Source organism: Nyctereutes procyonoides, unplaced genomic scaffold (genome assembly GCF_905146905.1).
Source record: "Nyctereutes procyonoides isolate TBG_1078 unplaced genomic scaffold, NYPRO_anot_genome, whole genome shotgun sequence".
NCBI classification, from domain to species: Eukaryota; Metazoa; Chordata; class Mammalia; order Carnivora; family Canidae; genus Nyctereutes; species Nyctereutes procyonoides.
This window is the reverse complement of record NW_026575141.1, coordinates 4,652,723-4,677,351: the sequence shown is the minus strand read 5'-3', so window position 1 is coordinate 4,677,351 and position 24,629 is coordinate 4,652,723. Positions and strand designations below refer to the sequence as shown.

The 24,629-nt window shown below is 42.3% G+C and overlaps 1 protein-coding gene and 1 pseudogene across 10 annotated transcripts in view; both read left to right on the top strand.

Annotated features, from left to right (window-relative positions):
- The window catches only part of NRF1 (nuclear respiratory factor 1), a 135,290-nt gene that overhangs the window by 103,237 nt on the left and 7,424 nt on the right, over positions 1 to 24,629 (top strand). For 9 of the 10 annotated variants that reach the window (XM_055307260.1, XM_055307267.1, XM_055307265.1 and 6 more), the window contains one exon: positions 564 to 688. In XM_055307260.1, coding sequence (XP_055163235.1) covers positions 564 to 688 — 125 coding nt within the window. Of the gene's footprint in view, positions 1 to 563; positions 689 to 14,857; positions 14,946 to 24,629 lie in introns of all 10 variants that reach the window. The other variant, XM_055307266.1, reaches the window with a different exon arrangement.
- Positions 22,113 to 22,207, top strand: LOC129498313 (small nucleolar RNA U13; annotated as a pseudogene).

Here is a 24,629-nt window from a genome sequence, read left to right as displayed (position 1 = left end):
GTTTTTTTGCATTGTCAGTATGGATCAAAGCTTCCACTCTGGCTGATAAACACTCAACCAATATTGATAAAGAGAAGACTGGTTATGAGTGCCTTCTGTCCTCAAACACCCATTTCTTAGATTTAAAGAAAATCTCACATTAGCTTTATAAATCAATAAGACTTGGGTTTTCTCTAGCTATTTACTGTTACCATTTAAAAATTACTCTGGTTCTGGGACACCTGGGTGGCTCAGTGGTTAAGCATCTGCCTTCAGCTCATAGAGTGGTCCCTTAACCCCCAGGGTCCCACATCAGACTTCTTGCAGGGAGCCTGCTTCTTCCTCTGCCTAGTTTCTGCCTCTCTCTGTGTCTTTCATGAATAAATAAATAAACTCTTTTAAAAATAAAATAAAAATTACTCTGGTTCTATCCAGCAGCACTGGACTTATGTATTCACTGGTAGGCTCATTCCCATGGAGCAAGTAGGGAGATCCAAGGACGGGTTAGAAGGGTGGTTTGTCTGGCTTCAGTGCTGTACCTTTATTCATCTTACCCACCCCCTCTGCTGTTCCTGTGCCCACAGTGAAGCCGCTGCCCATGCTGTCGCCACACTGGCCGAGGCCACCTTGCAAGGGGGGGGACAGATCGTCCTGTCTGGGGAAACCGCAGCAGCTGTCGGAGCACTTACTGGAGTCCAAGATGCTAATGGTAAGAGAGCATAAATATTTTATTGAATATCTTCCCTGTTTCCACTTAAACCTTCATGACATGACTGACAGCAGGCCCTTCAGAAAGAGATCGAGCTTTGTTTTGAGTTTTTCTTTATTGATAGGCAATAGATGCCTAGCAAAATTCTAGGAGCCTGATTCCTTTCACTAGTAGGAGACTTGGGGTTTGCTGGAAGGAAATGCCATGAAAATGGCTAACTGAATTGTTTATTTGAAAAATATTTTGCTGTGATAGAACTGAGAGGTACTTTAAAATTTGCTATGGGGCACATTTTGTCCTTTACTCTCCCCTGGGGGTAGATCAAAGGACCTGGGGGTCTTTTGCTATAGCAGAGACCCTCCTATGGGCGAGTGCATTGTGGTAAGTTAGTATGTTCTATCTCAAGAAAGGCACCACCATCTCACACAGGGTAAGCCAGCAAGCTGTGATGAAGGCATTTTTCTGATTGGTGCCATGAGTCCACCTCTTGTTGAATGTGGCCTCACCAAGGACCTCTGGATTTAGCCAATCCATGCCACCACCCTGCCCTTCTTTCCCAGCTCTTTGACTTACTGAATATTACTGATTTCCCGAATAAAGAAAAGGGATAATGTTTGTGGAAATATGGTGGCAAAAATTTATAACTCTAGCCCAGTTCTTTGGATCCACTTCAGCAGGCTCTGGAAGTCAGTTACCAAGACTTGGGCTGCCGGGGGAAGTGCCTCAGAAGTCTGGGTCAAAGAGAAGGACCAGCCCCGTTCTGTGACACTCTGTGATTATTTATTAAACTATATGTGGTGTGTGTGTGTGTGTGTGTGTGTGTGTGTGTGTGTGTGTGTGTATTAGGTTAAGTAGGACAAAATTAGGTTAAGCAGGGCAAATGAATTAGTCCATGATTTTTGGAGATTTCTTTTTAGTCTTGAAAAGAGAATAAATAATAACATATTCTTATTTAGACAGAAAGTTCCTTAATGACATCAGTGGCTAAAAGAAAATTTCCTGGCCCTTTTTAAAGGATGGGTACCTTATAAGTGAATAAAGTCAATTGGAAAAGTCTTTGAAGAAGACTGTATCCTCCTTTGGAAGAGAGAAGAGGAAAGTACATGTGTCTATCACCCAGAAAGAAAATAATATAGGAAATGTGAAGAGCCCCTGTGACTCCTGAGAATCATTTTCTTAAACAAAAATCAAATACTACAACTACACCCTGCTTTTTCTGTAGGGTTAGAGGCTTCCATGAACTAACCCTAACAGAGATAGACTTGATTTTAGCCAGAACATTGCAAGTTAAAGGGCATGAAATGGACCATAGGTAGACTTAAGGAAAACCTCCCTCTTTAGCTAGAATCCTATCCCTACTTCCTTACTTTATGCTATTCCTCTTCTGAGTCCTAATCTACCTTGAACAGATAGAATATCTGGCTCTGTGACATTCTTTTGAAGCACAGATTGCTGTTATTCACCATAGAACTGCCACAAATACTTCTTTGCCTGGGTCTGATAGGAGAATGTTCTCCCTTCTAATGGTCTTGACCTGTCTGGGCTAGGAGAATAGACAGCTTTCTAGTTCTGGCTCCTTCTCAGATGAATTTATAAATAAGTATAAGGACCCTGGTGGTCTCTGGCCAAGTAGACCCATTCAGCTACACAGTAAAGCTGAACCACACCCACTACCGTTGAATCCTGGAAACTGCCTCGTTTCAGTAACCTTGGGGTATATGAATCAGTTGTGTTGATTTCATGTAGTTGGCTGTGTTGGTGGTAAGAGAAAATTCTGGTCTACATCCTAAAAGCCAGTGGTTCCCAAAGAAGGCCATCCCCAGTTTGTGACTGCCAACGCGTGCTGAACTACAACGTGGGAGTTAGAGTTAGCACATTTTCAGCACAGCTTTCCACATCAAACCAGGATATCGAGGTGCACCTTACCCCAGCAATTTTAGGGGAAGGCCAATCATTTCATTTCTCCCTTGGAAATCCAGAAAATGAATCAAATATTGAATATGATCCAAATAATTCTGATGTTCCTTCTGCCTTCTGTCTTAGACATTTTACCCAGAATGCTATAGAGTTTACTGTGGGACAGGAACCATATTTTTCCCATGTAAATAGATGATTAGTATCTGGATAGACTTTCAGGGATTCTCTTTTTATTATTCTTTCAGATTGTGTCCTATTGCCAAAGCTTGTCCCTTCTGTGATGACAGCCTTATGATGTCTGCCAGTAGACCAAGTTTATTATCAGGAAGAGTTCTATCAGGAAGATCCAGATGGTAGGAGAACTAGGTGCTATTTAGAACACCACTAATAGGGAAAAGGAAATACATCCGATTCCAGAGTATGATTTAAATAAAAATCCTCCTAGCAGACTTTCTAGGAGCAATCTGGATATTGCTTAGGCCTGAGGCAGAGGGAGTTTTTGTGTCTTCTGGGATGGAGAACCATTGTGTGTAGAGCTTGATGGAGTATGGAAACTGGTGAAAGATGTCCAGGCAGCAATGATATGATATGAAGCAGTGTCCTGTAGGACAGTAGTTTTCAAGATAATGACCCATGTATATGTGCAAGTTTAATTTCTGGGTCACCAAGGGAGGTTGGACAAAGACCTTGCACCCTGAAGATGGCACCCTGGGACTTTGCCCCACCCCAGAACTAAGGGAACTGCTCAGGCATTAGTATTACTTTATTTCATTTATGCTCTCCCTTTTTTGATAGCGTTACTAAATGGGTCTTTGGTCTCTTTAAGATGGAATTTTATGGTTTGGGTCGATGGAAAGTTTTTTATAGGTGTCTTCTTTTCATTGAAGTGCAGGTAGAATTGCCTAAGACTGGGGAAGGCCTGTCCATGAGTGCCTTCCTTTCGTCTTCTCTTGTCTGTCCTTTCCTTTCCTTACCCCTTTCCTTTCTTTTCTCCTTTCCTTTCCTTTCCCTCATAGTCATTCCTTGTGCCCCCTTCCCCGCAACGCCTTAATATAAAAGGTTGTGCAATCTGTAAAGGCAAGCCTACACAAGGATAAAGGGACTCTGTGACTCATAGTCACCTCTCACTTGATCTTGCCACCCATGGTTAGCAGTCTTTGGGCAACCAGCCCTACACATCTTTTTTTCTTCCATCCTATTTCAGTAAAAATAATTAAAAATAGGAACTATATTAACCTTTGGCCACTTCTTTTGAGGTGCTGTTATGTTTGAGATCATATTGCATATTCATGGAGCTGTCTTTTATTCCTAAAAGCTAGATAGGGCAGGGGGGTGGGGCGGTTACTGAACAGATACTTCATAGTTAATCAATACAGATAATGGGAATCATCTGCTTCAACTGTCGTCCCATTAAGCCTCTTACCAGAGCTGCTAAGAAAGTATCCTATATTAAAGATATAACCCCTTAATTTTTTTAAAGATCTTATTTATTTATTTGAGAGAGAGCAAGCAAGAGAGAGAGAGAGAGCAGGTGCACAGCCAGAGGAGAGGCAGAGGGAGAGGCAAAGAGAGAGCGAGAAGTAGATTCCTGTGCTCATCAGGGAGCTGATATGGGGTCTATCCCAGGACCCTGGGATCATGACCTGAGCCAAAGGCGGATGCTTAACTGACTGAGCCACCCAGGCACCCCAAAATATAACATCTTTAATTATATATGTTGCAAAGTTTTTTTTTCTCCAGTTTATTTTTGTCTTTTGCCTTTACATTTACTTAGGTCCCAGATCAGATACATATATATATGCTTCTGTGGTCTCATTTTTTATTTTAAATACTATAAAATATCTACAGTTTATTTTGGAATATGGCATTAAGTGGGAATCTGAATTGATTTTTCCCCCTACATAATCCATTCCAGTACCATTTATTCAATAAAAAGATTGAAATCCATCTTTTCTCAACTGATTTGAAATGTCATTTTTATCATATGCAGAATTCTTTTTTCTTTTTTTTAGTTTTTTATTTTAATTCCAGTGTAGTTAACATAGTGTTTTTTAGTCTCAGATGTACGATGTACAGATTCAACAATTCTGTACTTTACTGAGCGCCCATCATGATAAGTGTACACTTAATCCCCTTCACCTATTTCACCCCTCCCCACCTCCTCTCTGGTAACCATCATTTTGCTCTCCATAGTTAAGAGTCTGTTTCTTAGTTTGTCTCTCCTTTTTTCCCCTTTATTTTTTTATTTTATTATTTTTTCTTTACATTCCATGCCCAACATGAGGCTGGAACTCACAACCCTGAGATCAGGAGTTGCAAGCACTACTGGGCATCCTGCTTTTATTTCCCTTTATTCATTTCTTTTTTTCTTAAATTCCACATGAGTGAAATCATATGGTATTTGTCTTCCTTCCTTCCTTATTTCCCTTAGCATTATAATCTCTGGTTCTATCCATGTTGTTGCAAATGGCAAGATTTCATTCTTTTTTTTTTATGACTGAATAATATCCCACCTCTTCTTTATCTTTTCATCTATTGGATGCTTGAGCTGCTACCATAATTTGGCTATTGTAAATAATGTTGCTATAAACATCGGGATGCATGTATCCCTTTGAATTAGTGCTTTTGTATCCTTTGGGTAAATACCCAGTAGTAGTACAATTACTGGATCCTAGAGCAGTTCTATTTTTAACTTTTTAGGGGCCTCCATACTTTCTTCCATAGTGGCTGCACCAGTTTGCATTTGTTGTTGCAACAACACTTGTTGTTTCTTGTGCTTTCGGTTTTAGCCATTCTGACCAGTGTGAGGTGGTATTTCACCGTAGTTTTGATGTGCATTTCCCTGGTAATGAGTGATGTTGAGCATCTTTTCATGTGTCTGTTGGCCATTTGTATGTCTTCTTTGGAGAAATGTCTGTTCATGTCTTCTGCCCACTTTTTAACTGGGTTGTTTGTTTTTTGGGTATTCACTTTTATAAGTTTATAAAAAACTTATATTTTGAATACTAACCCTTTATTGGATATGTCATTTGCAAATATCTTCTCCCATTCAGTAGATTGTCTTTTAGTTTTGTTGTTTCCTTCCCTGTGCAGAAGCTTTTTATTTTGATATAGTCCAAATAATTTGTTTTTGCTTTTTATTTCCCTCTCCTCAGGAGACATATCTAGAAAAATACTGCTATGGCTGATGTCAGAGACGTTACTGCCTATGCTCTCTTCTAGGATTTCTATGGTTTCAGTCTTACATGTAGGTCTTTAATTCATTTTGAGTTTATTTTTGTGTATGGTGAAAGAAAGTGGTCCAGTTTCTATTTTTTGCATGTAACTGTGGGGTTTTCCCAAAACCGTTTGTTGAAGAGACTGCATTTCTCCTGTTGTACAGTCTTGCCTCTTTTGTCAAAGATTAACTGACTATATAACCATGGGTTTGTTTCTGGGCTTTCTGTCCTGTTCCATTGATCTTTGTGTCTGTTTTTGTGCCAGTACCATATTGTTCTGATTACTGTAGCTTTGTAGTATAACTTGACATCTGGAATTGGGATACCTCCAGCTTTGTTTTTTCTCTTTCAAGATTGTTTTGGCTTTTCAGGGGTCTTTTGTGGTTCCATACAAATTTTAGGATTATCCTAGTTCTGTGAAAAATGCCTTTAGTATTTTTATGCAGAATTCTTAAATAGACTGTACAAGGTCTTTTGTGTGGATTTTCTATTTCCATTCATCTATTTGTTTTGTTCTTCATACTATAATATTTTATTGCGGTATTATTATTAGCAGTTAGTGAATGACCTATCTCCAAATTTGGAAAAAATTCAATCAAAATTCTAAAAAGATTTGTGGGGGGAGTGACCTTTACAGTGATTTTAAAGTTCATTCAGAAGAATTAAGCCTTTTTTTCCCTTAATTTTACTTCCAGTGTAATTAACATATAGTGTTAAAGCCTTATTTTAATTTAACTAATTTAAGTGTTCTCCTCTCCTTCTGCCCCATAGGGCAGGGGAAGTGGGGAGTATTCATTATCACAGAGATGGACCAGGAGTGGGAAGCAAGTGCTCTTAATACTGCCCCAGTGAATTGAATGAAACACTAATTGTTGCTGGAGGAGACACTGTCCCTGTAGTTAGACCAAAACAGGTGCGTCTTTCTAGATTAAGAAATTGTGGCTGTCCGTTCTGTTGATGCAGAATTCTATAGAGGCTCAATTCTTACCCTTTGAAATTTTAATTTCCGGTTTTTCCCTCAATTTCAATTTTGTTTTTGTGAGGGTGAGGCACAGCCCCCCTTCCAGAGTACTCCGATCTAGGAATCTGCATTCTTTCCCACTTTTGACCTTGCATTCTGTCTCTCAAGTCCATTGTCTTATTATTTATTTATAAACATTTATATAGTGCTTGCTATGTGGAAGCCCTCTGCTAAGTGTTTTATGTGCATGGACTTACTTAAGACTCAGAATAATTCTATGAGGTAAATAAACACTGTTACCCCATTTAACATATGGGGGAACTGAGACATAGAGTTTCAGTAACTTGGCCAGGTTCACACAGAGAGTGGCAGAAGTGGAATTTGAATTCAGGCATTTGGCTTCTGCACCAATCAGCTATGCTGCCTCCCTTTGATGTGACTCCACAAATACAGAGTGATGATATCTCCCAGCATCCAACAAATAAGTTTGGGAATGTCTGGCCTTTCTCCCCATCCCTGCTAGAAGCCACTTGCCTTTGTGGAGCTTGGCCACAGTGCCCTCCTCTGCCCCAGCTGTCCCTGATGGCCTGTGGTGGTTTCTGATGTCAAGTGCTCCTCTGTCCAGCAGCCGTCCTCTCTGTAGGCATGCACTTCCCTTTGCTAGCCTGGGGGAGCCCATAGGTCTGTGTTTCTCCAGGTGTAGAAATTATAGAACCATTCAATGATCAGCTATCACATTTAGTGAGCAGATCACTTTGTAATTAGTGAACATGTCTTCTTCATTTGATTGAGGAGGGGGTGGGTGTCATTTAGAACCAAGGACATTGTTTGGGGGCGGGGAGTAGATGATGTTCCCAAGGAAGTAAGCCCAGTTTATGAGTTGTTTCCTCACCCCCTAAAGCTTCTTTCTAAGCCCTTCTGCCACCATTCAGTCTATGCCAGAGCTCTTTCAGCATTCCCCCCTTTCTCTAGGGAAGTAGGAACCGAGGTGGTAGAAAGGGCTCTGGGGAATGTACATTTCTGCCCAGAGCTAGTTGGTGGCTAATTTGTTTCCCCTGCTCCTGACTGTGCCTTTCCTTTGGCACTGCCTCTAGCCCTTGATTGGGTCACGTCAGAGAGTTTAGAAAATGCATCTTTCTCCACTACCTGTGCTGTCCTGACTGAGACCTGGGGCCAGCTACTTTCCTCCTGCCCTGGATGGGGAGAAGTGGACTAGAGGGCTGGAACTATTTAAAAATTAAAGCTGATTACAAGGCATTAACATTATACTCACAGAAAGAGCAACCGTTCTCATTTCTCTGCCATACAATATGTCCCTCTTTGTTCTGACAAAGCAACAGTCCTGCTGCCTGAGGGTCCCCCGTAAGACTCATCAACATAAACTTCCTACAACTAGAAGACCCCACTCAATCTTGCTACACTGTAAAACAAGTGTGCATTTCACTACCCATTTCAACTGCCAAATCAAGCTAAATCAGTTTTTAATTCCTTTAGAAAAAAAAATTATCTTCATACTGAATATGTTTTCACCTTTCACCTGGCTACTTTTCTTTGACCCTATTCAAAACTTTAAAAAATAAGTGTATTTCTCCAGTGTAATTTAATCTTAACTATGCTCATTGGAATACTTATTAAAAATTTTTTTGATCTTTTTATAGCAAGAGGGATAAAAGAGTAGATAGGTGGATGAGTACAGAAACATGAAGTTCAGATAAGAGAGCAGGATTCCTGGGTGGGGTTTTTGCATGAGAGATTGGAACACACATTCCTATTCCGCAAGGCCTCCCAAGTGAGGACAGCAGAAAGTTCTGTTCTGTACCTATTATAAAGAGGTAAGTGCAGCTGGATCTGAAGGAGGCAGCATGTGTGCTTTAATTCTCTGTGGAAACCCACTTTATATGTATTATAAGGACATTAGGGTATACTTAACCTGGGGTCTTGGACCATGAGAAATTCTATGTAAATTTTTTATAGTTTTCTGGGATCCATAGCTTTGATCATATGTGCAAATAGAGAACCCCTCCCCCACCCCACCCCACCCGGCCTCTGGGGAAAGGATTAAGAGCTTCTGCCATAGAAAGTGTTGGCCAGGGTCATTCAACTTTGTGGATATCTGGTCTAGTGCTGAGAGTAGGAGGGGCAACGGAGATGGGAGGGTCTGCTGGCCTAGCTGCTTACTCTAAAAGCTGCACTACCAAGCTCTCTGATCTTGAGCAAGCAAATTAACCTAAGCCTTAACTATAAAATCAGGCTAATGGTAGTTTCATGCTCATGAGGTCAGTGTGAGAATTAAACAGAATGATTCCTGTAGAGTGCTTAGCATAGTGCTTGGCACGTACACTATAAACATAAAACTATCATTAGCTGTCCACATCAGTTTCATCTCCCAGAATTTCATCATTCCCCCAGAATATGTTCAGTTGTAATTCAGAATGCAAAATACTATTGTGTTTTCCTGTCTTTAGGACAGATCCACATGCTTACCTTATACAGTTGAAGAATTTATGCTCCAAAGGTAAATGCTGCAGAAATGGGAGATCATAAGCTCTTTCTGGGTGGCCTTGAGTGAAGGAAATTGAAGGGTTTTTGATTGAAGGTGACATTGTTTAACAGCTCATGGATTTAGTTATATCACTGTCCTTGGGCAATGGCTGCTGTTCTTTACCAGCTCCTAGTTTGCTGTGGTTGATGTGGCTGGCCTCTGTTACTCCTAAGGGCACAATCTCTTGTCACATCTTACAGCTGTATTATATTTCCATCTCCATCATGAAGGAGGATTTTTTTCACTTTTTTCCTTATTCTTACTACAATCATCATCCATTATTATTCATTAAATGTCCTTCTCTTCCAGCTCTTTAAAAAATAATAGGTAAAATGCCTGTCCTCATCTTGATAAACTATAGAATACATCTCTCATCCTCCCTTTATCTATGCTCCTCATTCTCTGGACACATTAGTAAATGGACTTGTTCTCAAAAGAGTCAGTGGAGATGTCAGTATTAATTTAGGGGATGCCTGGGTGGCTTAGCCGTTGGGCCTCTGCCTTTGGCCCAGGGTGTGATCCTGTAGTCCCGGGATCGAGTTCCGCATCAAGCTCCCTGCATAGAACCTGCTTCTCCCTCCACATCTGTCTCTGCCTCTCTCTTTCTGTTTCTCTCATGAATAAATAAATAAAATATTTTTTTAATTTTTAAATTAATTTAGGAGATATGTCAGTGTTGCTCCTCCAAAAAGGTGCTGGTAGGGGTGCCTGGGTGGTTCAGTCACTTAAGCAGCTACCTTCGGCTCTGGTCATGATCTCTGGGTCCTAGGATCGAGCCCTTCAACAGGCTCCCTGCTCAGTGGGGAGTCTGCTTCTCCCTCTGCCTCTGCGCCCCCCCCCCTTGTGCTCTCTCTATCTCTCAAATAAATAAATAAAATCTCTTTTTTAAAAAGTGCTGGCGTGCTATTCTACTATGCACTAAATCACTTTTTGCCTCGCTATTTTAATTAAAGTTTAAACAAAGATACTAAGTTTTATTGTAAAGGTACATTTTCAGTCACCATAAAATGCAATAATAGCTTTGAAATGAGCTGTTACATTTTTTGCTACTATATTATTTGTCCCTTTAATCCAAAGATAGTGAGTTCAGTACCTCCTGGACTTGAAGCAGGCAAACAGTTTTATATGAGCTAGGAGTCCTAGGCTATAAGCCTCCCATCCTGAAAGTCCCCAAAGAGCAGTACCTTTGGCAGCTATGGGCTTTTAGACTACCCTTCTGTAGAGTAAATGACTCTGTTTTTCCACTGACAGGAAGACCGGAAGGGAAGCTCAGATACTAGAATGGCCCCAGTCAGACCAAGCTGAGGTCTTACCTATTCTGTCATAAAAAGCAAATGAAGATTTATGTGCCGTACAACTTTTTTCCCTTTAGAATCCTAGGTCTTTTTTATTTTAATGTACTTTTAAAAAATATTTTATTTTATTTTTTTAAAGATTTTATTTATTTATTCATGAGAGACAGAGACAGAGGCAGAGACACAGGAAGAGGGAGAAGCAGGCTCCATGCAGGGGGCCCAATATGGGACTCCATCCTGGGACTCCAGGATCACGCCCTGGGCTGAAGGCAGACGCTCAACCACTGAGCCACCCAGGCATCCCAAAATACTTTATTTTTCAGCAATCTCTACACCCAACATGGGGCTTGAACTCACAACCCCGAGATCAAGAGTAGCATGCTCTACTGACTGAGCCAGCTGGGTGCCCCTGGTATTATAGGTCTTTTTTAAATGGAGGGGATGGTAGAGCATATTCACAAACCTGGAAAGATTACTTCTTAGAAGGAATCAGATGAGGATGGCTCAGAAAAAAGAGGGCTGAGTACAGGAGGGCCTGTAGCTGGGGAACTGCAGCAGCCCTGCGGCCAGCACCCAGGGCACAGATGCTTCATGTGGACAATCTGGACAGATGTGGACAACACACTTTCTTTGCAGACAGCATTTCCCTATTTAAGTCAGGTAACTCTTTTCTTAAAATGCATAGTTTTCATTCTGGAAAACATGTTGATAGATGTCTTACCAGGAAAATAACTCATTATTGCTCTATTTTTGCTTTTTGATTATGAGCATTGACCATCATTATTTAGGACCTTCATCATTTTCTTTTCTTTCTCCTTTCTTTCCTTTTCTGTTTTAACTGCTATGGCCACCACCATCACCATAACCCCCCTTGCCAGTGACTAAGCAAGAGCTCTCTGCATTATTCTACTTCACCCAGTAAAGCGGGTAGAACAGAGCTTATAAGGCGCTATTTTGCAGGGGCAGCTAAAGCTGGGACTTGCCTACTCAGCAACTAAATGGTGAAACTGGAAACCAAACCCAGTTCTCCAGTACTCGCTACTGCCCGATGTGGTTCCCTTCCTTCCTCTTCAGTCCTTCTTGCCAACCAAGGAGGTCAAGGAGATATAAAACAAGTGAAAACCATTGTCTTTATTATTCATCTGATTCAACTGTTCCTTTGTGTGGGTCACTGTTCTGCAGAATTGTTTTAAGGAGTGGTTATAGCCATATTTTACTCACTTTAGAAGCCAGTGTCATGGGCAGCCTGGGTGACCTAGTGGTTTAGCGCCGCCTTCAACCCAGGGCCTGATCCTGGAGACCCAGGATCAAGTCCCACATTGGGCTCCCTGCACGGAGCCTGCTTCTCCCACTGCCTGTGTCTCTGCCTCCCTCCCTCTATCTCTCTCTCTCTCTCTCTCTGTGTGTCTCATGAGTGAATAAATAAAATCTTAAAAAAAAAAAAAAAAAGAAGCCAGTGTCATGATAACTCTTAGCAGAGACAAATAAATGCATCAAAACCTAAGATCTACAGGTGTACTGTCTAATACAGTAGCTACAATTGTGGCTGTTTGAATTTAAATGTAAGTTCATTAAAATTAAGTTAAATAAAAAATGTAGTTCTTCAGTCACAGCTACATTTCAAGTACTCAAAAGCCATGCGTGGCCTGAGATACCGAATTTTTTATTCTAATTTATTCACATTTAAATGCAAATAGGCATGGGGCTCCTAGGTGGCTCAGTCTGTTAAGTCTCTGCCTTTGGCTCAGGTCATGATTCTGAGGTCCTGGTAGTACCACATTGGGGTCCCTGCTCAACAGGAAGTCTGATTCTCCCTCTCCCTCTGTCTCTCCCCCCACTCCTGTGAGCTCATCTGCATGCACACACTCACTCTCTCTCTCAAATAAATAAAAATAAATAAATAAATAAATAATCTTTAAAAAAATTTAATGTAAATAGCCTCTTGTAGCTAGTAGCTACAATAACGAACTGCACAGAAAACAACATTTTCATCATTCCAGGAAGTTGTATTGGTTAGCACTAATCCAAAGGCTATAGCAGAAATACTATTCTCTTCTGGCAAGTTGTATCCCTTCTGCACAGGGAAGGACAACACCAATACTTCATGAGCCTTGCCTCCCAGTGACCTCACCTCATAGACAGCATGGCTTTGCTTAAAAAACAAAACACTACCATGTGACTGCAGTAATCCGCAACCAGTAAACAGCTGGACAGGAGGGTTGCAAGAAGAACTGGCCTATTTTTGTGCACCGCAGAGTCCTGGGCAGGAAAACCTGAGACAAGAGGCAATGGAGGGGTGCCTGGGTGGCTCAGTTAGTTAAGCGTCTGCCTTCAGTTCAGGTCATGATCTCAGGGCCCTGGGATAGAGCCCCAAGTCAGTTCCCTGCTCAATGGGGAGTCTGTTTCTCCCTCTAGCTCTGCCCCTCCTCCTGTTCATCCTCTTTCTCTTTCTCTCTCTCAAATAAATAAAATCTTTAAAAAAGAAGGGGAGGGAACACCTGAGTGGCCCATTGGTTGAGCATCTGCCTTCAGCTCAGGGCATGATCTTGAAGTCCTGGGATCAAGTCCTGCATCGGGCTTTCCCTGGGGAGCCTGCTTCTCCCTCTGCCTATGTCTCTGCCTGTCTCTGTGTGTCTCTCATGAATAAATAAAATCTTAAAAAAAAAAAAGGCAATGAAGACACCTAGGCCCACCTCCTAGTCTCTTTATGCACGACCTAGGCCCCTTACACATTTCCACCCAGATGTCTTACAAGTGCAGATTTCTCTTCTTGACTACAGGCATCTTGAGGCTAGGTGCTTTAATGATTTATAATGACCCCAAAAAGGATAAAATATCCAGAGCCCAGTGGGTCACAAGGCTGAAAGAATTCATTACTATTGGATAAACTACAGACTTTACAATGAAAACATGACTGCTTCTGAGATAAGAACATAGAGGTGAAAAAAAAAAAAAGAACATAGAGGTGTATACTGGGGCTCTCAATTCTAGAATATTCAGATTCACAGTTTTCTGCCCCATATGTGTTACTTCCTAGCCTTTTTATAGCATTGAAGCTTGTCCTCCTTCCCAACTCCCTTCATAGTTACCTCCTAAAATCCAAAATGCCTTCCAGAATAGCTGCCAGAGGGAAATGGCAGTTTTTCTGGCTCCCCGCTCTTGCCCATCCAGGGAGATATGTCGATCACACTAATTTTAGGGGCCAGCAGATAGCACAGAATATTTAGTTCCACTCTCTTTAGTGCCTGGAGCATTGTAAGTATGCCATAACTGTTAACTACTATTACTACTATTACTGTTGTTGTTATTAAACACACTGAACGGGAAGGAAATTAATCTGCAGAGGGTTCGATCTTATCTCCTCTGGGACACATTCTTAGGATCTGGTCCAGTAAGCCTTCATTTGGAGGGAGCAGGGAATGGATGTCATGCTGAGAATCCCTGCTTTAGAAAGCCTCTGTTACTGATAAAACATATTGTGTCCCTCAGGCATGCTAGAGAAACAAAAGTAAGATTCAGTAATCCAGAATGACCAAGTCTTTCCTGTCACTCTTCAGACATAGCCCCCACAGCTGGAGGGGTTTCTAATTATCAGGGTTCTCTGGTGCCATTGTCTCCTGTAAAAATGCTGACCTGTGGATACCTCCAGGAGGACCAGGCTGTGTCTTGAAAGAGTGTGATGTTTAGATTCGTCTTTCTCCTTGCAGAGTTGGTTAGTCCAGAGAGGGGTGTATTTTCTCCCCTATACCATTATAAATGAGGGTGGCTTCAGGCATTCATCATTTATACACCAGAAATTGCTTAAGTATTACTCTGCTACTTGAAAACTTAAAGACTACAGAAAGGGAGAGCCTTTACAATGAAATGACAGACCATTACACACTGGTCTCTATTCTTAGTGTTCATCTGAGCCATGGCCATGTCCTTCTGAGGTACTTTCCATATTAAAAGCTGAATGCCTCCAGAGTTGGCCCCTCAGGTCCCCAGAGGGAATTAGCAATCCAGGTTGGCATGCCTTCACTACTCCTCCATCTGATGGTGTCAAGTATTCTCAGCTTGGGGAACTTGGTGAGCCAGGGACATTCTGGGCAAAGAACTCAGGCCAGAGTTTCAGAGCAGAGATTCCCAAGAAGCAGTGCCTGCCACTTGGTAGATGGACTGACCAGTCTCCTCTCCATCCCCAATGTCATGAGGGCCAAGTTACATGTTTCCTTATCTCATTCTCCTTCCCTTTAGGTCCCCACATCTTTCTGAGTCTTTGTATTCGAAAGACAGATTCTGGTCTTAGATGATTCCAGCAGAATCTTGGTGCCTGTCATTGCAGGTAATATTCTGTAAAGGGAATTTTTTTTTTTTTTGGCATACCAAATCCGGAGCCATAATTGGACAACTTTAATTGGAGTCATTTCTATTTAATACATAGATGAAAAAGTAGGTTTTAATTGAGCATGTAAAAAGTGGATTAATCACTGTTCACACAAGAGCGAGACTATCATTGACAGGAAAAACTCCAACAGAACGAAGTCTTTAAGGTCCATGTGGAAAGTACTTTCCTTTTTTTATTTACGCTTCTTCCATTAGGATTTTGAAGGAATGTCAGCACACTGTTATTAACTCTGATAGCTTGTACATCGCAGCCAGTATGGTTTAGGGCCCTCTGGCTCTCAGATTACCTGTGTAAATACAGGGATTCACTTCCCAGCTCTACCATTTGCCTAATAAAGAGCAAATGTGCAGAACCCAGCAGCAGCAGCAGCCTGGCAGAGCCGTAATCTGAACAGGATAAACACGCTTCCTTTTTGTATGATGCTTTCTCCCCATCCTCCTGCCAAGAGCAGGATATCAAATGAAGGGGAGGTTGTGGTTGGAGTCAGTAAAGTGAATGTCTAAGTGGCACCTGCTCCATTCAACAGATCTGCTTTCCCGGGGCCTCCCACTGCACATCTGCTCCTGACAAAGCCTCTTTTCTCCTCCTGTTGGTCAGACTGAGAGCAGAGACCCAGCAAGAAGACATATTGGTTTTGCTTTGTCAGCACAATTGCCTGTGACATTATAATTACACCAAATCTTCATTATTAGAAAGGCCCCAATTTAGAGATTTTCAGAGGCTAAATGGGGTTTTCGAAGTGAAATTGATAAAACACATCTTTTCCGTTGTAAAGCTAGCAATTGGATCTGAAAATGACTGAAGGGGTCTAAATCTGGAAACTGAGACACTGTTCTGAGTGAGACAAACCCTGCTATCAGATCGGCTCACGGAGCCGGCGTCCAGCAGTTCTTCAGCTTTTGTCCTGCCCAGCCTTTCCGTACTGCTCATAGTCCTATACTGTAGAGCTATACTATATTATTCTCAAATGTTGACGATTCTCACCTGGGGACTCTGCAGGGGGCCGGGAGGGAGGTGTTAAAATAAGTTGATGGGGTAGAGCAGCAAAAGGGGGGAAAAAACCAATGACATAAATAAGGGAAGTGTGAGGAAAACATATTTTAGGTGAATGCAGAGCATCCAGTTTCAGATTGAGTTTCTAGGTAACAAAGGCAACTCTTATCATGTTCTACAGTGTGTGTACAATTGAAGCATGTTTATGATGTGGAGTTGGCTCACTGGAAACTCTGGGAAAGTTTTAGAGCTGCACTGACTATTTAAACTTTAAATAAAGTCAAAGATTGAGTTCCTCAGTCCTATTGGCCACATTTCACATGCTCTATAGCCACCATATTGGCCAGTGCACAAATAGAACGTGGCCATCCTTACAGTGAGTTCTGGTGGACAGCACTGTTAGAGATTAGTCTGAACCTTTTGAAATGTCTTGACCACTTTAGCCAGCCTTGGAGTTTCTGTTTCAGCTTTGTGGGAAGCGAAAAAGGGAATTTGCTTGGATGTTTTTGGAACAACTCCTTCCAGCTGTATTATTTAGAATGTGATTTTTATCTTCCCACCTTAAACAATTGTTTTCCTCCAAGAATCTCAAGTCCTTTCCCCATCCCTCACACACACTCAAAATAACAGTAATGAGTTATAACCATGAGAAAGGGCTTTAATCTTAGGAAGGTCCATTTTCAGCTCGCCTACTCCCTGGTCTATCCTTCCTTAAGCTTTCAAGGCCCTGCTGTTTGACTAACAAGAGGGCCAAGAATATGTATATGAATTCTTCATTTTGTGCACCATGTGGAGTAGGGTAGACCACTGAGCTGGTGGTGCCTTCCATTTTTAGCAACTCTGGGGACCAAGGGCCAGATCTTGAATCTTGCTTCCTCTCTGTACCTGCCTCTGGTAGCCACTGCATGGTCGCTTTGACTCCTGTGAGGAAACCTATATGAAATAACAAAACGAACTCAAAATTAGATCTTGTCCTTTTTTCTCTAGAACTTAAATCATGTAAATATAACATTCCTCACAGCAGCCCTTTGAGACAGAGTAGTTGTCCATTTTATAAATGTAAAATATAGTCCACTCTCAGGTGCCACATACAGATTATCTGTCATGCAGATTAGTCATGACACATTTTAAATCCTTGGACAGTTTCTTTCAACAAGCTAGCATAAGCCCAGACCATCTCCTCCACCCCTCACCCAGCTGCTGGGTACTCAGGGAATACAAATTAGTTTTCATATTAGCTTAAAGGAGACATTATTAGGAAAGTAAGTCTGCTACAAGAAAAGCACATCATAAATTCCAGTTTAGAAGGAGAGGTATCCGAGAAGTGGCCCACCCTCCCTTCAACACAACTAAGAGCTGACTGTAAGATCTGCTTTTACCAATATGCACACCTTTAGCACTCAGTGTGCTGGCATGTTGACCGAAGGGTTTATAAAACCCTCCATGGGAGATTGTCAAGAGATGGTTTTTGCACCCCGGACACCAGGACATACAGGGGAGGCAGTTTCCTGTGGCTGTTCCTCTGTACCACATTCTCGTGGCTCATCTTGCTCAGTGCTTTTTGAAAGTTTTGTGTTGTTGGGGGTGCCTGGGTGGCTCAGTCAGTTGAGCATCTGCCTTCGGTTCAGGTCCTGATCCCAGGGCCCTGGGATCCAGCCCCTCATCTGGCTTGCTGCTCGGTGGGGAATCTGCTTCTCCTTCTCCCTCTGCCTGCTGCTCCCCCTGCTTGTGTGTGCTCTCTCTCTCTCTCTCCCCTGTATTAAATAAATAAAATCTTAATAATAACAGTGCTCATTATATCACATGTGCTCCTTAATGCCTATCATCCAGTTACCCTACCCCCCCTTCTTTTATTTAAAAATATTAACGCTTTAGGGACACCTGGCTGGCTCAGTCGGTAGAGCATGTGACTCTTGATCTCGGGGTTAGAAGTTCGAGCCCCATGTTGGGTATAGAGATTACTTAAAAATAAAATCTTAAAAAAAAAAATCAATCCTTTACATATTGCTCATAGCCTGTCTCTACTGGTGCATAGACCTTTTTTCCTTTGGGTTTTAAGACTTCTCTTCGAGTGCCTGGGTGGCACAGTTGGTTGGGCAACCTTCTTCCCAGTGATTTCTTCTGAATTTTCCTAGGTATCTCCTGCCTTTCTCTGTACAGTCAAATCACATGTCCTCCTGAGCATACACACGTCCCACAAACTTTAGCTGAACACTTTTCTCTCCTGCCATTTTCAGTTTAAAGCCCTATTGATCAGATCAGCAGGCCTTGGAGTTAGCTTGTTCAACCCCACATTGGGAGCTCAGCCTGCGGGGTAATATACCACAGTGGTTCGTTTTGAAGCACAAAACCCTGACTTCATTAATGTTCCTGGACACTCCAATAATTTCAAAAGCAAACTGTGAAATTGTATCTCCAAAATATGTTTTGAAATACACTTACTAATAAAGGCAAAATGAATTCATTTTTAACATTTGGCTTGTGGGATGTGGGCAAGAGAAATTGCCTGGTGGTCTGAAAAATCAGGCAAAGGACAGAATTTCTGCTATGAAAGTTATCACGGGAAGTGGTTTTTCCAAGACAGGGTTGACATTGTCTAGCAAGGGGGGAGAAAATCTTGTATGTCAAGAAGTGCCTGTTACACCAAGGCACCTAGGAGGCTGCTATCGGCTTCATGAGAATACTCAGTACGTCAGGTATAATACATATTTTAATCCATAAATCCCACAAATTCGCCCAAAAGCCAGGGACTTAGAAAACACGGAAAAGAAAGATTAAATGTCCCAGAAGCAGCTAATATAACAGAATGACTGGGAGAGAAATACTTTTCTCTGTTTCCTCCTTGTCTTAGCATCAGGAGGGTTCCCTAGATCTCCTTGTCATTTGATATTGTTCTTTTCATGACCTTCCCCTTCTTGCCCTGTGATTGTCCTCTTTCCATCTGGTCCTTGTTTGTTATTCTCGGCCTCTATCTGCCACCCGCCTACTGGACTAGCTTCTTTCCCTGAGTTCCTTTCATGTTCTCCCATCTCTACACCAGTACATACCATGCCTAGTTTTCTTCCTTTAACAGTGGCTTGCCTTAGACATCAGTCCCTGGTGCAAATTCTTTTTCAACTCTGCAAATAAGACTTTAAAGTACTTCCCTCCTGCCTGTCACCTCTTGACACACCTGAAGATAATGCTTGGTGGCTCTTCAAAAACTTCAGAACTGGCAGCCGCAGCCTTTTTGCCCATGGGCCCTGTCCCTGCGCTTTAATAAAACCACCTAAAAATAAAACAAAATAAAACACAAAAACTGCAGAACTTACTTAGGTAATATAATTCATGGCTTTATTTCTTACTTATTTATTCCAGTCCTTTCCAATTGAAGTCTTCTGGTTCCCCATTTCAGCCAGCATTTTCCTGATACCTGTAGTCAGCTTTCACATCCGTAAACTACAGAAGGCATTATATTGTAATTTTTTCCTTTGGGTTTTAAGACTTCTCCGAGTGCCTGGGTGGCACAGTTGGTTGGGCAACCTACTCCTGATTTCAGTTTGGGTTGTGGTCTCAGGGTCATGGTATCAAGCCCCATGTCGGGTTCCACACTGAGTGTGGAATCTGCTTAGGACTCTCTCCCTCTGCCCTTCCCCCTGCCTATGCTCTCTCCCTCCTCCCTCCCTCTCCCTCTAAAATAAATAAATCAGTCTTTAAAAATGTTTTTCTATCTTACAGAAAATGTTGTGTTTATTTGATAAATTTCTTTGTGTAGCTCTTTTTCTCTCACAACCATCAATATTTTTCTCCCAACTAAAGATATTTCCATGACCAACTTGGAAGGCCTTTGGGCTGAAAGATTCAGTTACAGCAAACAACAATTCCCAGAGGTTTCCCAGATTGTGAGGGTAAATGAAAGGCCCATTCTTCCTGAGGCTGTCTGTCCTGCTCTGTCTCGTTGCAGGGTGGAGTAGGGGGAGGGCAGTCTGGTTCTGGGTGACAGTGGCCAGGCCTGTAACTCTGTGCTCTGCTACACTTGAGCCTATGTTGTTATTATCTGGAGGGGCTTAGAAATTTATCAGAGTGATGGTATCATATCCTACTTCCCCTGACCATATATTTAACATTATCACTATTGACTAGCGGTTTCACCTGGATTATCTATTTACCAGTGCAGAGTCGGCAGTGATTCCATGTATGTCACAGTGTAGCTCCAGTGCCAGTTCTGACCGTCGCTGCATCTCAGAAAGGAAGCTGCACGCCAGTCCATCTGCCCTGATTTCATGGCTTTTATCTCTAATCTTTACATCTTTGGAGGCCTTTGGCGAATGATGTGCTTCCTGGCAGGAACAAATCACTGCTGAAAGGAGATCTGTGCCGTCTCTGCTTTCATTCCTGTTTCCTGAGAGCTTTAGTCTAACGTCTGTGGCCCCACCAGACTTCATCCAACCTCTTGTTCAAAGTCATCTTTGAAAAGTAGCTGACATTTATAGTATACCTACTATGTTCCAGGAACTATGCCAGACCTTGCCTAAGTCAGTACATCTAGTCCTCGACAGCCCTGTGAGATTAGTGACTGCTATTTTACAGTTGAGGAAAGTGAGGTTCATAAGCCATTCAATGGCAGAGCCAGGAGTCACATGTAGTCTTTCTGACCAGCAAGCCTTTCATGGAAATAAAACAGCCTATTTTGGTATTAGCCAAACAGTATTTGGCTACCGTACCTTGAGTCTTGTTGTGAAAATCCTGCTGCACTCAGGAGCAGAGTGAAAGGTTCCAAGGCCTTCTTCAGTCTGTGGAAGCCAAAGCTGATAGGAATGTAACCAAGTTTCTAAAAAGCATGAAGAACACTATTCTATAGTCATATTTCATTATTAAGCATCTACTGTGTTCAAGCTGCTCAGTATTTAAAGACATAGTCCTGCCAATGGTCTAAGCAAGCAGATTATAGAGAGAACAATAACTACTTGGAAACAGGTTAGCACAGAGCTGGTGCCAAATGGTGGAGGGAGTAAAATCACAGGAAGGAAACCTGTGTGGGTTGTGCTATCTGGGTGGACTCTGGGAAAGGTATGGAGACTGTTGGAAGAACGGGACTTGCATCAGCAGGGGATAGTGCTAAGCAGAGGGATCTGTCTGAGCAGACATATGTGGTGGCCAGGGTACAGTAAGGAGATGGGTACGGTTGTAATGAAGAGAGAATATAGAGTATTTGTGGGAAAGGCTGATGTAATCCTTCAAACCAGCTGTTTGAACTTTATTTTTCCCATAGTAAACAGCCACCAAAAGTGAGGGTTTGTTTTGTTTTGTTTTTTGGTGGGACAGGATAGCCATTGTTAAATGTTACTTCAGAAAGATTTAGCTAACTGTGATATGTAGATGTATTCATCAAATCACAGAACACTTAAGGAGTTAGCCTGAAGGAAAGTAAATTAATTCCTCTAGGTAAATAAATTGCAAATATACATACACACGTACACATGTGTGTGTATTCCATTATACAGTAGGTAAGTGATGAAACTCATTACCTCAGGAGAGGTCAGGAATAGAGCAGATCAGCTCATGAATGATAAATTCAGAGCGTGCAAGGCTGTGACCCTAACCTTTAAAGTTACTCTTATTGGCGCCCATGGTCTACCACAAAGCCTCCCCTGGTGCCACCATCAGAGACAGACCACTATAAACTCATGGCCTCCTGTTTTGCAGAAAACAAGGCCAAGCCCTGTAACATGAGCAAATGGTCACTTATATTAGAAGACAAGACCAGGCTTATGAGTAGATGGCATTATCTGCCATCCGTATAATAACGATTTGAGAGGCTTGAAGACAAATGTCTGTCCAAAAGTATATTCCCCTGTCACTTATCATGCCTTAATCTTAAATCCCACTACTAGCAATAGATTAGAAATTTGAATCTTGAAAGGAATTGGGCTGAGCAAAACAGTTATGAGTCCCCTCATTACTGCACCTATGAAATTTTAAAGTATAAATATCCTCTTAAGAAGTCATATTCTTTGGTATTTATCCTTGCATTTGTGAGAAATTGCAGTACATTTGGCATAATAGCAAAAGATTGGAAAGCCAAGGTGTGAGTCATCAGAGCACTAGTTAGTCAAAACCAAGCACCTCCAAATCCTTTTGTAGTTCATAAGCATGATGATTGGGTGTTCCCGTGGTTGTACCTCCCTCGGACCTTGTTACAATATTGCCACCTTACCCATCTGACATGAAAAAAAATTAAGCACCTTCATACAAATGAAATACTCTGCAGCCACTCATTTCATACTTGTAAGTAAGGATCCCCCAAAAAGCAAGGTGCAGAAGAGTATGAATGGTATGCATTGTTCAAATGGGGAAAAGACACACATTACCAAATGCACAGTCTCAGTGAGACTACAGGCCAGCCACAAAACTGGCCATAGTAGTTAGCCTCTGGGAGGGAGACTGACTTTTTTCAACTCTATACCCTTTTTTGTACCTTTTTTTCCTATGCCCTCTGTGGGTTAGCTATTTTTTTAAATAAGTCTCTGTTAAAATAAGGACTCTTCTGAAGCAGGGGGGAGCTTAAACAGCAGATGATCTACCTTGTGTGAAATGACATCCCTGGTGAGATGAGCAGTCCCTTTTAAGAATGGATCCTGTGCAGGGGTCTCCTTGGTGAACTCTGAGTAGAAGCCTGGCCACATTGGGGGTCAGTGTCCCTATGTGACCTCCCTGAAAAGGACATGTGACTTGAAGGGAGGCCTTTGAAGGATGCTGGGTGAGAAGCACGTGAGCTGTATCAGAGCCAGCCTAGCCCAGACATCTGAATTTTCAGTGGCTGTCCTGATAACACATCGTGTCATATGGAAGTTTTAGAAAATCCCTCTGGCTACAGTGGAGCAAGGGCTGAAGCAGGACGATTATGGAGGAAGATAAAATGTACTCATGGTGGGGCACCGGAGTGGATGTTAGTTGAATGTCCCCCTCTTGATATCAGCTCACATCATGGTCTCAGGGTCGTGCTGGGCAGGGAGGCTGCTTAAGCTTCTCTCTCTCCCTCTGCTCCTCCCCACCACATGTGTTTGCCCTATTTCCCCCTTTATATATATAAAGAAAAAATACATTTTAAAAAGTGTAGTCCTGGGATCCCTGGGTGGCGCAGCGGTTTAGCGCCTGCCTTTGGCCCAGGGCACGATCCTGGAGATCTGGGATCGAATCCCACATCAGGCTCCTGGTGCATGGAGCCTGCTTCTCCCTCTGCCTGTATCTCTGCCTCTCTCTCTCTCACTGTGTGCCCATCATAAATAAATAAATAAATAAATAAAAATAAAAAAAAATAAAAAAAAAGTGTAGTCCTAGCAAGAGAGGGTACGATTCTGTCCAGGGAGGCAGCAAAGAGAAGTGGCTGAATTCCAGGTTTATATTTGAAGGACGAGTTGACAGGATTTGCTGCTGTATCATATGTAAAATAAAAGATGACTGCAAAGTTTGGGCCTGAGCACCTGGAGGGATATAATTGCCACTCATTGCACTGGGGAAAGACTGGGAGGAGTGTGTTTGATCATGTGGGCTCCAGTATGTGATTCCCAAGTGGGAGAGAAATAAGCAGGGGCAGGTCTCATTGTCTTTTACAGGGAAATGTGGTCCTGGAGCCAGCAGTCCCTTCTGAGATTTTAGTCTGACTGCTGTTGGACAAGGAAATTCTGGTGCTGGGACCTGAGGCAGCTTTGGCCTCTTCCCAGTTTGGCCAACTTTGTAAAACTTACCTGGAAGCCTGAGGGGAGAGGTAGCAATGAGCACAAAGAGGGTAGTCCTCCACCTTCTAGGTCCCTGCCAGCATGTTGTTCAATGTTAAGAGCAGTTGGGTGCATGGCAAGACTCCCATGGGGGTCAGGAGCCTGGACACCTGACTTTTTTTTTTTTTTTACCACTGAGAGGGATTTATTCTTCCATGAAATAAAACGATAGCACTCTGAACTGTATTGAGAGCTGCAGTTCCATCCAAAATTTATGTCAAAATTTTTCTCTTCACTCAAAAACAAGACTCCAAGAAAAAAAAATCGCTCAGGAAAAAAAATGGAAAGCCCTCCAAAATAATTTTGTTTACATTTGGAAATAAAGGCAGATGTTACCACTTTACACTGACAGGTGCCACACCATGGGCTCATCCACACAGGCTCCTCCTTACACAACACATACTGCACTATGGTGATTTGGCACCCAGAGCTCTCCCTTAAAGGCACAGAAAGGCACTCAGGATTTCCTCTGCTGAAGAGACTTTAATTTCAAGAAGCCTATGTTAACGACAAGTGCACTCAGTCATCTTGGGGTGAAAACCATTCTGTCTTGTTCTGTGTTTACTTTTTTTAATAAACTTTTTACTTTTGAGTTTAAAGCCTTTGACCCAGGGATCCCTGGGTGGCGCAGCGGTTTAGCGCCTGACTTTGGCCCAGGGCACGATCCTGGAGACCCGGGATCGAATCCCACGTCCGGCTCCCGGTGCATGGAGCCTGCTTCTCCCTCTGCCTATGTCTCTGCCTCTCTCTCTCTCTCTCTCTCTCTCTCTCTCTCTCTCTCTCTCTGACTATCATAAATAAATAAAAATTAAAAAAAAAAAAAAATAAAGCCTTTGACCCAGGGCACGATCCTGGGGTCCCAGGATCGAGT